Source organism: Micropterus dolomieu, linkage group LG16 (assembly GCF_021292245.1).
Source record: "Micropterus dolomieu isolate WLL.071019.BEF.003 ecotype Adirondacks linkage group LG16, ASM2129224v1, whole genome shotgun sequence".
Taxonomy (NCBI): Eukaryota; Metazoa; Chordata; class Actinopteri; order Centrarchiformes; family Centrarchidae; genus Micropterus; species Micropterus dolomieu.
This window is the reverse complement of record NC_060165.1, coordinates 615,885-631,229: the sequence shown is the minus strand read 5'-3', so window position 1 is coordinate 631,229 and position 15,345 is coordinate 615,885. Positions and strand designations below refer to the sequence as shown.

At 43.2% G+C, this 15,345-nt stretch overlaps 1 protein-coding gene across 1 annotated transcript in view; it reads left to right on the top strand.

Moving 5' to 3' along the window:
- gys2 (glycogen synthase 2) overlaps window positions 1–15,345 on the top strand; it is a 41,668-nt gene that overhangs the window by 1,730 nt on the left and 24,593 nt on the right. The window contains exons 2-4 of the mRNA XM_046072632.1: window positions 782–963; window positions 8,570–8,761; window positions 8,876–9,061. Coding sequence (XP_045928588.1) covers window positions 782–963; window positions 8,570–8,761; window positions 8,876–9,061 — 560 coding nt within the window. The remainder of the gene's footprint in view (window positions 1–781; window positions 964–8,569; window positions 8,762–8,875; window positions 9,062–15,345) is intronic.

Below are 15,345 nucleotides of genomic sequence, written 5' to 3'. Positions count from 1 at the left end.
AGTTAATATTCCAAAAGGCACAAGCTCTTCCTTGACTGTTTTCAGTCTGTGTTTTTAGTTTTTATGGCACAAAATGGCAGTTGGGCTTAAAAAGCCAAACATTAATTTTTTTGTCTGGACCAATTAATGTGAAAATTAACAATTTCCTAATCCTAAGGCACTCTTGATAATCTTACAAGACACACACTAGCGTGCCATGGCATACTGGTTGAGAAACACTGCCCCTAGGCTAAGGGTCCCTGGACTTTACTTTGAGAAGTAGCTCACATACTTTTAGGCTTGTTCTAAGGTTGTTACACATAATTTGTGTATACTCTGTGCTGTGTCTTCTGATCAGAAATTAAAGCGAGTTAATACAAACAAACAAACTTGTACTTATTTCCTCACCCAATGAGAATCGATAAGAGAATCGATAAGGAATCGGATCGATAAGCAATATCGATAATGGAATCGGAATCGTTAAAATCTTATCAATTCCCATCCCTAGTGGTGACAGTCATTCTTTGTCACCTTTTATAATTATATATATATATATAATAAAGGGAGTTTTCTTTGCCGGTGTATTGCCAAGTGCTGGGAATGGTTGGGTCTGCGAATGGTTTTTGCAACCTGCTAATATGTGTAACATTCAATGTAGGTGGAAATTTGCTGGTGGGGCTGAAAAAAATGTTTTCTGATCCTCCTCCCCACCATGGACTGTGCTGATGATACTAATACTAATAAGAAGTAAAAAATTTGACTTTGCAACTGTCTTCTCCTTTCACTGTGTGTGAACATGCAGTTGGAGGAATCTACACAGTGATTCAGACCAAATCCAAGATCACAGTAGATGAATGGGGGGAGAACTACTATATGATGGGGCCCTACTTCGAACACAACTTTAAGACCCAGGTGGAGGGCTGCGAGCCGCCAAATCCTGCCATCAGGATGGCCATGGATGCTCTCATCCACAACGGCTGCCAGGTGGGAGAGTGTGTGTGTGTGTGGACCGAGAGAGAGAGAGAGAGAGAGGGAGATTTTGAGACTACAATATATTAGCTCAATGTCTCATTCAATTCAATTCAATTCAATTCAATTTTATTTATATAGCGCCAAATCACAACAACAGTTATCTCACAGCGCTTTTCATAAAAGAGCAGGTCTAGACCGTACTCTGTGATGATATTTACAGAAGCCCAACAGTTCCCACCAAGAGCAAGCACTATAGCACTATGTCTCATGTCTAATATATTTCAGAAAGCACTTAGTTCTAATATTATTTGAATAATTGCTACAAATATGATTAAGTCTGGAGTGAGATGTCACTTAATCACGGCGTTGGTGGCTTGAACTAGTTCAAAATCTTCCTTACTAGTAGTGCTAGTATTACAGCTACTTCTACAGTTAATACCACCAGCACTAATGCTAACACTGCTATACAACTTATAATGATAATCAGCATTAATCAATGTCTTTCTCTCAGAAATTGTGGTAGAGAAGCATCAGTCCCACCAGAATCAAGTTGGTGTTTTACAATGATTTTCGCAATTAGATGTATGCTTAATACATACAGTATTTCACAAAAGTGAGTACACCCCTCACATATTTGTAAATATTGGATTATATCTTTTCATGTGACAACACTGAAGAAATGACACTATGCTACAATGTAAAGTAGTGAGTGTACAGCTTGTATAACGGTGTAAATTTGCTGTCCCCTTAAAATAACACATCACACAGCCTTTAATATATATTATATATATGTACACCCCTATGTGAAAATGTCCAAATTGGGCCCAAAGTGTCAATATTTTGTGGTCACCATTATTTTCCAGCACTGCTTTAACCCTCTTGGGCTTGGATTCACCAGAGCTTCACAGGTTGCCACTGGAGTCCTCTTCCACTCCTCCATGACGACATCACGGAGCTGGTGAATATTAGAGACCTTGCGCTCCTCCACGTTCTGTTTGAGGACGCCCCACAGATGCTCAATAGGGTTTAGGTCTGGAGACATGCTTGGCCAGTCCATCACCTTTACCGTCAGCTTCTTTAGCAAGGCAGTGGTCGTCTTGGAGGTGTGTTTGGGGTCATTATCATGTTGGAATACTGCCCTGCAGCCCAGTCTCTGAAGGGAGGGATCATGCTCTGCTTCAGTATGTCACAGTACATGTTGGCATTCATGGTTCCCTCACTGAATTGTAGCTCCTGGTCAATTTGGACCTATTCTTAGCCTCAAGATTACCATACCATGTTGATATGTTGTATGTGAGAATGCTCTCCACGAGACTTTTGTAGACCAGCTCTGGGGTATTTTCGCTTACAGAGAAGCTGTTCAACTTTCTCAACAAATACATACGTTGCATGGCCTTTTTATAGATATACTGTAGTCAGAGTTTGCTGTAAAACTCAATATTCTATCAAGTAGGGTACCTAAGTATTTAAAGTCCTCCACAATGTCAACAGGACGGTCATTAATGTTTACTGTGTTTAGGCAAAGAGAGATGTTATTCCTGCAGATTACCAACTGCTTAGTTTTACTGGTATATATGACTACAGCACTGTTTGAACACCAGATAATTAATTTGTCAATATGGTTAAAATATGCTCTCTCTCCACCCCTTTCTCCTTCATGCATTAAACCAACCAAAGCCATATCATCCACGTACTTATACAAATAAGAAGTCGAGTCTTGAATCTGCATCTCATTGGTATCGGTAACGTATGGGTGATAAGACACAGCCCTGGGGTGCACCTGTTGCTCTGAACTAATGCCATTCAAAGACTCTCTCTGGGGCCGTTGGGAAACAAAGCCATTAATCCATAAAGTAAGCCATCCGTTAACACCAAGGTCATATAACTTTTAAACATCTGCAGGTGTTTAGTAAGTGTGTTCAGAGCTGCATCCACAGTGCCCCGACCACGCCTATAAGCAAATTGATATGGGTCAAAGTGGTTCCCAATGGAATCAAATCTACAATAAAATTGGTTTAAATAGTTGGCAAAAGCAGCAGTATTTGAGGTAAAAATGTCCCTCTTCCTTACATCATTACCCATCATATTATTGAGACCATTCCAGGTGTCCCTCAAATTACCATTATATAGTTGCTTCTCTACCTTACTTTTCCTAGTGATGCTTGTAAGTTCCCCCCTCTTTTCCCTTATTAAACTCATGTCCTCCTTGATAAATGCAATTCTCCTCTCATTAAGACACCATTTAATTTCCTTAGAAACCCATACTTTGTTGTTAGGATAAATCTTGATAGTCTTAAGAGATCTAACATTTATTTCACAGAATTTCATATAGTCAGTAGTAGTCTCAGTTAATTAGTTTGCATCCATACAACAGTCAAAAAACATTTGCCAATCAGTTTCTTTAAAGCACTCACGTACTTTATCTTCACTGCTGTCATTCCATATTCTGATCTCGTTGGTGACTGGCCTCTCTTGTTTCAACTTGGCTTTATATTTTGGAAGCAAATGAACAACGACGTGGCCTGATTTGCCAAGAGGTGGACGACACACTGCTTTGTACACCTCAGGTATATTTCGTGACTTGACTTCGTCCTTGCGTTTCTGCCACTCTGTGTGTCAATCAGGATTTCCATTATTTTTGAGCACAACAGTGCACATTTTGCAAAACGGTTTACTCCCGCTTCGATAAAGAAGATCGATACTGATACTCGAGAAGGAAAGAAGTGACAAGCTGACGTTTGACAATGTTTTGCGGGAAACTGCGATGATAGGTCAAATTTGCGGAAAGGTTGCAGTGATTGGTCAAAATTGCAAATCGCACTGAATTCACAGAGATTTTGTGTTAAAGAGGTGGTATTATGTTTTTTTGGCTTTCTCCCTTTCCTTTATTGAGTTATATATCTTTTTTGTGCATCTAACAGGTTTGCAAAGTGAAAAAGCCCAAAGTCCCTTCACTTCCTTTACTTGTGACGTCACAATGAAAACGCGTCATAATGCTTGCCAAGCGGCTAGCGGGGTCAGGCACGCCCTCAAACCAAGCTAGTCTGAGCGAAGGCCCTTTGGCTCGACTCGCAGTTGTTTGTTTTTCTATTGTAGAAATGTTGTACCTGTACCTGGAAGCCGGTATGAGGTTCCAAGCGAGCTGAGGGAAACTAAAATGTAACGTGAAAACACGACAGACTGCTGATTGGTCAGAGAGAATCGTCACTATTCACTTCATCATCGCGGCCAGCAACAGGAAGGTTTATATTTTACAGTTTTCATATGGAATTTCATCACTAAATCCACTTCTGAGAAGTTTTAAGGTGAGAAATCAGCTGTGTAGATTTTGACTTGAGGAGCTCCGCTAGTGGCTGCGGGGGAAGCCTGTGCCAACCCGCAGGAGGAGCGTGTGAGGCCGGCCAGCCGCCCGCTCCGCCGTCACACAGACCGCTGCAGCAACAACGGCAGAGGAAAACATACGTTTTCATACCTTAAAAAAGAGAAAGCTGTGTGGATCACTGGTGTGTGTGTCGCATTGAACATTACATCGCGACAGTTGTGTGTGGCGTCGCTATGACGACCAGCTACGTACTATCTCTGGGTACTATCTGCAATGGAAAACGGAGAAGGGAATGAGTAGAGTCGAGTCTATCGATTTGCGCTATGGTAGCATTTTTCGGCAAGGCAGCATAGATCGTCAGAACACCGGCAACAGTTAAACGTTTAGTCCTAGACGATGCAACTCCGACTCTGTGTGGGAAAATCAAAACCTGTAAGTATGCTTTATTGGTTGTGAATTATATTTCAATAAACACAGCAATGTAACTTCACAGACTGTTCAAGTGCGGAGTTGTTGTAAACGTTGGCTAACACAGCTAAAGTTATAGCTATAATGCTAACGTTACACCTGATGTGAAAGCTACTGAGCAAACGTTCAAATTCTTTGGCCAATTTGAAGTAACATTTACTAGCGGCCAAAACGGCGGCTGTAACAAAGTGAATCAATATATTTGACCGTCGCAACCCGAGCGAAATGACTCGTTTCACTATCAGAATGTGATCCATTCGGTCGGTAACATTTGAATTGGCTATACCAGCCGCACGTATATAATTTTACTCCTATTCACGTTAGCGGAGGGCTAAACCGTAAGTAAACCTGCTCTGCTTGCAAAAGTCAACACAGTGGACGCTGAAGCGCTATAAATCAAGCTTCAGAAGCGCTGAACCCCAAATTTCAAATCTCTGAGGTTTCTCCAGCATTGAAACACCTTCTCCTTTGCCTGATCTTCTTCTTCTTCTTCTTCTCTGGGTTTTATGGCGGATCGCAACCAACTTGTTCAGGTGCCACCTACTGTACCGGAGTGTGTAATATCAAGGTTTTAGTGCTTCAGGTTACAGGTTCAGTGAACCAAAAGGTAAATAAATAAATAGAAAACTAAACTCAACAAAACAAAACAAACAAAACAAAATCAAACAAACAATCAAACCAAAAAAAAGGCTATATGTTATGATCTAATCCTGTAGATTTGAGAAAATTAAAGAGAGCTTTGCAGCACTCCCTTGTTTCCTCACTCATCCCTAAAATCCCTTCTAAATTCCATCCCCGTCCTAATTCATATATCTTGTCACGTAAGATGTTTCTCTCAGAATTATATTTATTACACTTCATGATGACATGCTCGACATTTTCAGGAACATTACAAACCTCACATTTATCAGACACACATTTTGCCATTAAATGAAGCGTTGATTTTAACCCAGTATGTCCAAGCCTTAATCTTGAAAAAACCACTTAATCTCTTCTACATTTCCCTTTGAAACCCTTCACCTTAATTTATTTCTGTATGCTGTAATAGTGTCTCCCTTTAGTGTCTGTGTCCCACTTCTTCTGCCATACGTCATTCACTGCTTTTCTAATTAATGATTTGGCCTCTCCTTTTCCAAAGGGAACTTGCATTATTTCATCATCTTTTAATTTCAACGCTGTCTTTGCAATCTCGTCTGCTTTCTCATTCCCATCAACCCCAACATGAGCAGGCCCAGACAATTTGCACATCAACTCCAGCTCTTTGTATTCTCAGCATTATTGTACATATTCCAATCAATAGATCATCTCTTTCTGTATTTTTGGAATTCAAACTATACAGGGCTGCATTGGAGTCTGAACAAATGTCAACTCTCTCAGGCCTCACCTCTTCTATCCACTGTAACCCTAAAATAATAGCAACCATTTCTGCTGTATATACAGATAATTTATCATTAATTCTTTTACATATAACTACATCAAACTCAGGTATGTATGCTCCTGCTCCTACATGTTCAGTCCGCATAAAGTGATGACCCAATATCTCTATCAACATTTACAAAAATGTAATTTATCATGATGTTAAACAAAATAGGGCTTATAGCGCTCCCTTGAGGAATACCATTTTCAATTTCAAAATCCTCCGACATAGCATCTCCAACTTTAACATGGAAAGTTCAGTTAGACAGTTAGAAAAACCCAGTTGTATAGTCTTCCGCCAATACCCATTTCATACCATTTTTATCAGTAGTCCTTCTCTCCACATTGAATCATAAACTTTCTCAATATCAAAATATACTATAGCCATGACCTCTTTCATGCTAACCGCCTTTTCTGCCTTATTGCTAACTTTAACTAAAGCGTCTACCGTAGATCTTCCTTTACAAAGTCCACTTTGGTATTTGTTTAGCAGTCCTCTTTGCTCTAAAGTTGTGTCTTTACCAGGTTTACCAAAAGGTAGTATCAGAGCACTTTTCCAACTATCAGGCATTACACTAAAAATTATCAATGTATTTCATCATTGATAATTTCTTGCAAGGATTATAAAAATTGACTACTTTGATATTTCCTCTGGGACTACACATTCATACTCATGTGGAACAGTTACCCTTAAAGTATCCTTAATAAATGTTACACATCCTCCACCTTGTTTTCCAATTCTGGAACATCTAACTGAGTTGTAGCCAGTTTCTTGTATACACATAACATCAAGTCTAACTTCCAGATTTACATTTAGCTGACGCTTTTATCCATGCTATACATGTCAGAGGTTGCATGCCTCTGGAGCAATTATGGGTTAAGTGTCTTGCTCAGGGACACAATGGTGGATGGGTCACAATGGTGGATTGAACCTGGGTCTCTCACACCAAAGGCATAGTCATATCCATTGCGCCATCGCCACCCCATTATCAGATCAGTTACAACCTTCTTGAACTCTTGTCCATTTGCAATTAAACTTCTGGCATTCCAGTGGAGGATATGAAATACCATAATGAGGCTAATCACCTTGAGACACTCCATCATAATTAGTCGGGTTCAACATCTCATGAATCAGTTTAGCTGTAACTTCCGTCATCCCCAGTATCTCGGCTGCCTCTATAATTGTCTTGATTCTATCACTTTTTTTCTTTTTCTGTATTGCCACATTTACAGTCTTACAGATGAAAGCAACAAAGTCGGTTTTACCTACAATCAGCGTATCTTCATTAATATCCATGGATTAATATCCTTGGATTTGTTTCTGTTTGCCTCTGACTTGGTGTTGGAGATGAAACCTCAATTACTCGTCTGTTCTCAGACTCTTGGGCTCTATTTACTACTTGTTTAACACTGGATCTGAATAGTTCACTTTCCTTCACTTTTTTTGCTGCATCAGCATAAGATACCTGATTAGTTACTTTATATTTCTGTACCTCTCTAGCTTGCCTTTGAACAGGGCATCCTCCAAAAGCACCGCTATGCTCACCGCCGCAATTACAACATTTCACTTTTGTATCCTGGCCACATTTTCCATATTCATGTTCACCTCCACACCTAGCACATCTTTGTTTTCGTTTACATTGACCAGCAGTGTGTCCCATTCTTTGACACTTGAAACATCTAAGGAGGTAGAGCGGGTTGGCCGTTAATCGGAAGGTCGGCGGTTCAATCCCTGGCTCCCCCTGGTTGCGTGTCGAAGTGTCCTTGGGCAAGATACTGAACCCTGATTTGCCCCTGGCGGCTGTTCCGCCAGTGTATGGATGAGTGTGAATGTTACTTTCCGTTTGAGCACTTAGGCTCAGTGTATGAATGTGTGTGACTGGTGAATGCAGATGTAGTGTAAAAGTGCTTTGAGTGGTCGAAAAGACTAGAAAGGCGCTATACAAGTACGGAGCATTTACATTTTACATTTACATCTAAGTGGTGCTGGGATAAACTCTCTTACATCATAACTCAGATATCCCATTCTTACTCTCTTTGGCATAACTTTTTCAAACTCCAGGACTACTGAGAGGCTATCAGTTTTCACCCCTTTTCTTTGTGTTTGCAGTCTTGTGGCTTTCACTACTTTCCCTCCTTTCACTTCCCAAATTATCTCCTCCATTGTCATTGCCAAAGGAACATCATAAATAACACCTCTAAGCTTTCTAAGCTTAATTCTTCTACTTAAGTAAAGACAGTGGTAACTTTTTCTACCACTGTTACTGGCTAGAAAAGAGTCTGTCAACAGCTGTGTACAAGCAACAAACAGTATCTCTTTAGTTTACCCAAGCACACTGGAATCTGATTTTGAAAATTGATTTCTAAAATTGTACTTCTCTCGGTGGGCTTCCTTTGCTGTTGATGCTGCAGGTTCATTTTGGCCGCTGGCTGATTGAGGGCAGCCCCTATGTGATCCTGTTTGACATCAGCTCTGCAGCCTGGAACCTGGACCGCTGGAAGGAGGACCTGTGGCAGACCTGCAGTATTGGCCTGCCCTACCACGACCGAGAGGCCAACGACTCACTCATCCTGGGCTCCCTGATCGCCTGGTTCTTCAAAGAGGTCAGTGTATAGCCTGTTTTTCAGCACAGTCATCATCAGAGAAGTTCCTACATTTCAACGTCTTACTTCCTGTTACAATGTGAATCTGTGAACAACTCATCTTTTGTTTTCCAGTTAACAGACCAGCTGGGCGACAAGCCCAATGTCATCGGTCATTTCCACGAGTGGCAGGCTGGTCCAGGGCTTATTCTCTCTCGCTCCCGCAAGATTCCCATGGCAACGGTCTTTACCACACATGCCACACTGCTGGGACGATACCTCTGTGCTGGGAATATCGACTTTTACAACAACCTGGACAAGGTGAGAGGTCAGGAGGGTTGACCATGCATATGCACACACTCTCACTTCTGAAGGAAGTGGTGCCCTAAACCCAAAATAAATTCGTCCATTTTGATTGTGGTAATTTTTGGCGATTTACACGCTCCTTACTTGAACAAACACCTTCTAGAGAATTAGTCCGATCGACTTCAAATTTCTCCCCGTGTTCTGCGTGGGTTCTCTCCGGGTGCTCTGGCTTCCTCCCACCGTCCAAAGACATGCGGCCTATGTTGATTAGTGACCCTATATTGTCATTAGGTGTGAGTGTGACTGGTTGTTCGTCTATGTGTGGCCCTGCGATGGATTGGCGACCTGTCCAGGGTGTACCCCGCCTTTTGCCCGATGTCAGCTGGGATTGGCTCCAGCTCCCCACGACCCTGTATGCAGGATAAGCGGTTGACGATGGATGGCTGGATGGATGGACTTTTGCTGTGCCATCTAAAGGCATTGACAACTAAAAGTTGTACATGCCTAAAAAAGCAAAAAAGCGTCCTTGGGTCTAGTGAAAGGTGCTATATAAATATAAGTTATTATTATTATTATTATTAAACTGTGAGTTGTTGTCGAAGTGGCGTGTCCGTGGTGTGGTGTATAAATCTATGATTTGCCACCAGGTCCAAGTCCAAGCGCCACCTACTGGCAACAGGAAGTGCATACCTTTGTGGCTGCAAAGCTCCGTAAAACAGAAAGTTGTTATAAGTTCACTGTACATGCTCAAATTTGTATCAAACTTTAAGTGCTTGATAACAGTCCTGCCCTGAGCACGTCTGCATGCCAATAATCAGTTATAGTCATAGCACCACCTGCTGGTGACAGGCAGAGTTTTTTCACAATGGCGCATGCTCCGTGTTTTCTCCAGAAGAATGCCAGATGATAGTGTCTGAATATGAGGAGTGTAAAGAAAGCTTAATGGCCAAATCTAACACCGTGGCAGCCAGGCATCCAGGTTAGGCTTGGCAGTGCATTGAGTAAATTTGTAATTATCTTAATATAGAATTACAACAATAACACTGTTAAGTATTTCATGGACTCTTATTTTATGTGTAATATGATTTCGATGTAAAAAACCTCTCTGAAAGTTTTTTTTTGTGAAGGAACCACATTCATTTTGCAAGGTTGCAACATCACACGACAGATGCCCCTGCCGTCTAGGCTTATTAGGCATGCAGTGAAAAACGATATTACACTTCTCAATCGGATTTAGCAATGAGGAAATACTCGATTTCAGCCCATGTCACCATATTATCATATGCATTGTGACTTTAGAGATTTGTTGTGAATTGTGCGTATTTAGAAGAAAAAATCAGAATCAGGAGCTTTATTGCCAAATAGTGTTTTACACATACAAGGAATTTGCTTTGGTGATAAGGTGCTACACGTTGATAAACATACAATTGACATAAATAAATGTAGAAATATATAAATATGGAATATACAATGCAAGTTATATAAGAATTATAAAAAGAATAGAGAAAAATAATACAACTATTTGCAGAGAAAGAACAACGTCGCAGATATTTACATGTGCGTTATTCCGGGTTTGTGTTGTGCAGATGTATTGCAACGGAAGAGGATGTTGTGTACACATATATATAAATTAACAATATAAAACTATACAACAACAAAGATTAACAATTAACAACAAATATGTGCAGTCTGCCAGGTTTGTACAGGATATGAAATGAAATAATATTTACATGTGCAGAGACATTTGTATTATTTGCAAGGGGGGAGTGTCAGTGGGGGACCCGGGCCTCGTTAATGAGGCTGTTTTTGTGGCGAGAGGTTTTGGTCCTGATGGACCGCAGCCTCCTGCCAGAGGGAAAACTGAGACACAAACTGGACACAAACTGTCTGAAACAGTTTGTGTCCAGGGTGGGAGGGGTCAGTGTTAGGTTACACTGAAAGGATTCAGAAGTGGACACAAGATGGTTAACAACGCAGGCAAGATTTATTAAGTGCTCAGGGGAGGCAAGAGGGTTAGGGAGCATGCGGGGAGTTCCAGGCTCAGACGGAATCCATTGAAGGCGTTCTGGAGCGCTGTCAGGGCGGACACACAAGGGAGGGGGAGGAGGCGAAGCCAAATCATGACAGTCAGCTGCAATCTTTCCTGCTCACTTAAGAGTCCTGGAGGCGTACAGGTCCTGAAGTGATGGAAGATTGCAGCCAATCACCTTCTCTGCAGAGCGAATGATGCGCTGCAGCATGCCCTTGTCCCTGGCAGTGGCAGCAGCGTACCAGATGGTGATGGAGGAGGTGAGGATGGACTCAATGATAGCGGTGTAGAAGTGCACCATCAGTGTCTTTGGCAGGCTGAACTTTTTCAGCTGCTACAGGAAGTACATCCTCTGCTGGGCCTTCTTGGTGAGGGAGGTGATGTTCAGCTCCCACTTGTGGTCCTGGGAGATGATGGTGCCCAGGAAGCGGAAGGAGTCCACAGTGGTGACTGGGGAGTCACACAGGATGATGGGAGAGGGAGGGCTGTGCTCTTTCTCAAATCCACGACCATCTCCACTGTCTTCAGAGCGTTGAGCTCCAGACTGTTCTGGCTGTACCAGGTCACCAGATGGTCGATCTCCCACCTGTAGGCGGACTCATCCCCACCAGAGATGAGCCCAATGAGGATGGTGTCATCTGCAAACTTCAGGAGCCTGACGGACTGGAGGTGCAGCTGTTGGTGTACAGGGAGAAGAGCAGAGGGGAAAGAACGCAGCCTTGAGGTGAACCGGTGCTGATGGTCCTGGAATCAGAGACATGTTTTCCCATCTTCACATGCTACTTCCTGTCCGTCAGGAAGTCAGTGATCCACCTGCAGGTAATGATGGTGTTGAAAGCAGAGCTGAAATCCACAAACAGGATCCTGGCGTAGGTTCCTGGGGAGTCCAGGTGCTGGAGGATTTAGTAAAGGGCCACGTTTACTGCATCATCTACAGACCTGTTGGCTCTGTAGGCAAACTGCAGGGGGTCCAGGAGAGGGTCTGTAATGGATTTTAGGTGGGACAACACAAGGCGCTCAAAAAACTTCATAACCACAGATGTCAGGGCGACGGGTCTGTAGTCGTTTAGTCCTGTGGTCCTTTGTTTCTTGGGGACAGGGATGATAGTGGAGGCTTTGAAGCGGCTGGCACATGGCATGTCTCCAGTGAGGTGTTAAAAATTTCTGTGAACACCGGAGACAGCTGATCAGCACAGTGCTTCAGGGTGGATGGGGAGACAGAGTCCGGCCCAGCTGCTTTGCGGGGTTTCTGCCTCCTGAATAGTCTGTTTACTTCCCTCTCTGAAATGGAGAGAGGAGGGTAGGGGGTAGAATTGGCCAACTCTGGGGAGGGGGGAAGAAAGTGGTGGACTGGGGCTGAAACTGAGCAGAGGAGTCATGGGGGATGTTGTCCGATTGACTCTCAAAGCAGCAGTAGAACTGGTTCAGCTCATTTGCTAGACGAGAGTCGTTGATGGAGTGGAGGGCTTTGGGTTTGTAGTTAGTGATCTGTCTGGACCCCCTCCAGACAGAAGTGGCGTTGTTTGCAGAGAACCGGTCTTTTAGCCTCACTGAGGACAGTCGTTTAGCTTCTCGTACCTCCTTGCTAAACCTGTATTTTAACACCCTGCACCCAGCCCTGTCACCACTCCTAAATGCATCCTCCTTTTCCAACCTTAGCTGTCTGAGTTTGGCTGTGAACCAGGGTTTGTCATTGTTATAACTCACCCTGGTGCGTGTTGGTATACATGTGTCCTCACAGAAGCTGATGTAGGACGTCACAGCCTCTGTAAACTCATCCAGAATGTTGGTAGCAGTCCTGAAAACATCCCAGTCAGTGCAGTCCAAACAAGCCTACAGCTTCACTGGTCCACTTCTTTGATGTCCTCACTACAGGTTTACAGAACTTTAATTTTTGCCCGTAAGCAGGAATCATGTAGATCATGACATGATCAGAGTGTCCCAGTGGAGCGCGTGTGACAGCGTAATAGGCACTGCTAACTGTGGTGATGTAAAGTGTTCCCTGCTCTGGTTGGACACTTTATAAACTGTCTGTATTTGGGGAGCTCTTGGCTGAGGTTTCCTTTGTTAAAGTCACTGAGAACAATAACAAGGGAGTCCAGTTTTGTCTGCTCCACACACAGTATCCGGTCGGCCAGCATGTGCTGTGTGTTGTGCACAGTGGCCTGCGGCGGAATGTAAACACCAACCAGAGTGAATGAAGCAAACTCACGGGGGGAGTAAAACGGTTTACAGTTAATGATAAAATATTCCAGATCAGGAGAACAGTGCTACTGAATCACTGTCACGTCGGTACACCAGCCATTGTTAATATAAAAACAGACACCTCCACCTTTTGTTTTGCCGGAGAGTTCTGTGTCGCGGTCCGCTCTGTACAGTTGGAAGCCTGCCAGCTGCAGCGCGGAGTCCAGTATCAGTTCACACAGCCACGTCTCCGTGAAGCACAGAACAGAAGATGAATACAAGTTTTCTCCACCAGAAGCGGAAGTTCATCCAGTTTATTGCACAGTGAGCGCACGTTGGAGAGAAATATTGCCGATAGCGGTGTGCGGAGGCTGCTCTTTTTCCTCTCCTTCACCGTCCGAACAACAGCGAGCGAGCCCTTCACCAAAATGTCCATTAATTCCACTGATAACGCGAGAAAAGTGGGAACTCAATCCACTAAAGTTTTGTTCTTGTAAATTTAAAACCTCAGGGATTTTTATTCTCTGATTAACCCCACCCATTTATTTATTTATTTATTTATTTATTTATTATGTTTTGGACACGTAAAATAGCCCAGCTAAATAGCTAAATGGGGAGAGAGAAAGGGAAAGACTCAGTGATATACTGCAGAAAATCCTCATCACGTCATTTCTGTGTGCATTTTTTTACAGATTGCCGCAGTACACATTGAACAAAATTCCACAAATGCATAAAAAGGAAGTTACAAGCTGTTCCTCTGAAGGAGTGGAGGGAAAAGCCCTCCACTCCTACAGAGCTAACTGACTAACACCGAGCCACTGGTACAGGTATGTCGATGACACTTGGGTCAAAATTAAAACCCAAGAAGTTCAAGCCTTCACAGAACACATCAACTCCGTGGACAGTAACATCAAGTTCACACGAGAAGATGTCCACAACAACAGTTTAGCTTTGATGGACTGCGCTGCACACATTGTAGAGGACAGGAGCCTGCAAATTGGAGTGTACAGGAAACCCACACACGGATCAATACTTACTTTTTGATTCCCACCACCCACTGGAACACAAGCTAGAGGTCATGAGAACCCTGCACCACAGAGCGGACAACATACCAACAAGTGCAAAAGCCAGAGAGAAGGAACAGAAACACCTGAAGGGGGCACTTACAGCCTGTGGATACCCTAAATGGACCTTTGTGAAAACAGCCACAAAATCCAGGAAGAAGACCAAAACTACAGGGGATGAGGAGAAGAAGGTCAAACGCAACAACATTGTTATTCCATATGTGTCTGGAGTATCAGAGAAACTCAGCATCCCTGTGTTTTTTAAACCCAAGAACACACTAAGACAGATACTGGTCCCCCCCAAAGACCACACACCCAAACACAAGAAAAGCAATCTAGTGTATGCGGTCGAGTGCAGTGAGGAATGCACAGAACTGTACATTGGGGAAACTAAACAATCACTACACAAACGCATGGCTCAGCAGTAAATTTACATCTGAAAGATAAAGGACACTCGTTTGATGACCACCACGTGCACATTTTAGACAGAGAAGATGGATGGTTCAAAAGAGGTGTCAGGAAAGCCATTTGCACCCGGATTGAGAAGCTGTCACTGAACAGGGGAGGGTGTCTACGCCACCACTTATCCCCCACTACAATGCTGTCCTTTCATCACTTCCCAGGAAACTAAACAAGCATTTCCTCTTGGCCTCAGGTAAAGATGCCAACGATGGTCGTTCAGACTTTGCCACGGGTGGCTCTAACGACCATGACGACTGTCATTACCACAGCCAGGAACACGAACGTCTCGGGTTACGTATGTAACCCTGGTTCCCCGAGAAGGGGAACGAGAGACTGCGTCGGTTACGACACTATGGGAACGCCTCTAGGCGAAGCAGGTCTGAACGTGAATGAAATCACTCCAATCCTATTGGCCTGTTGCTAGAACGGTAAGGTGTGACGGAATAACCGGAGGAGTATAAAGCACACCTGTACACACTCATCATTAGCTTAAACTATGAAGCAGGCGCTTCAGGCGGGGAGAGAGGTGCGGCGGACCGACGCAGTCTCTCGTTCCCCTT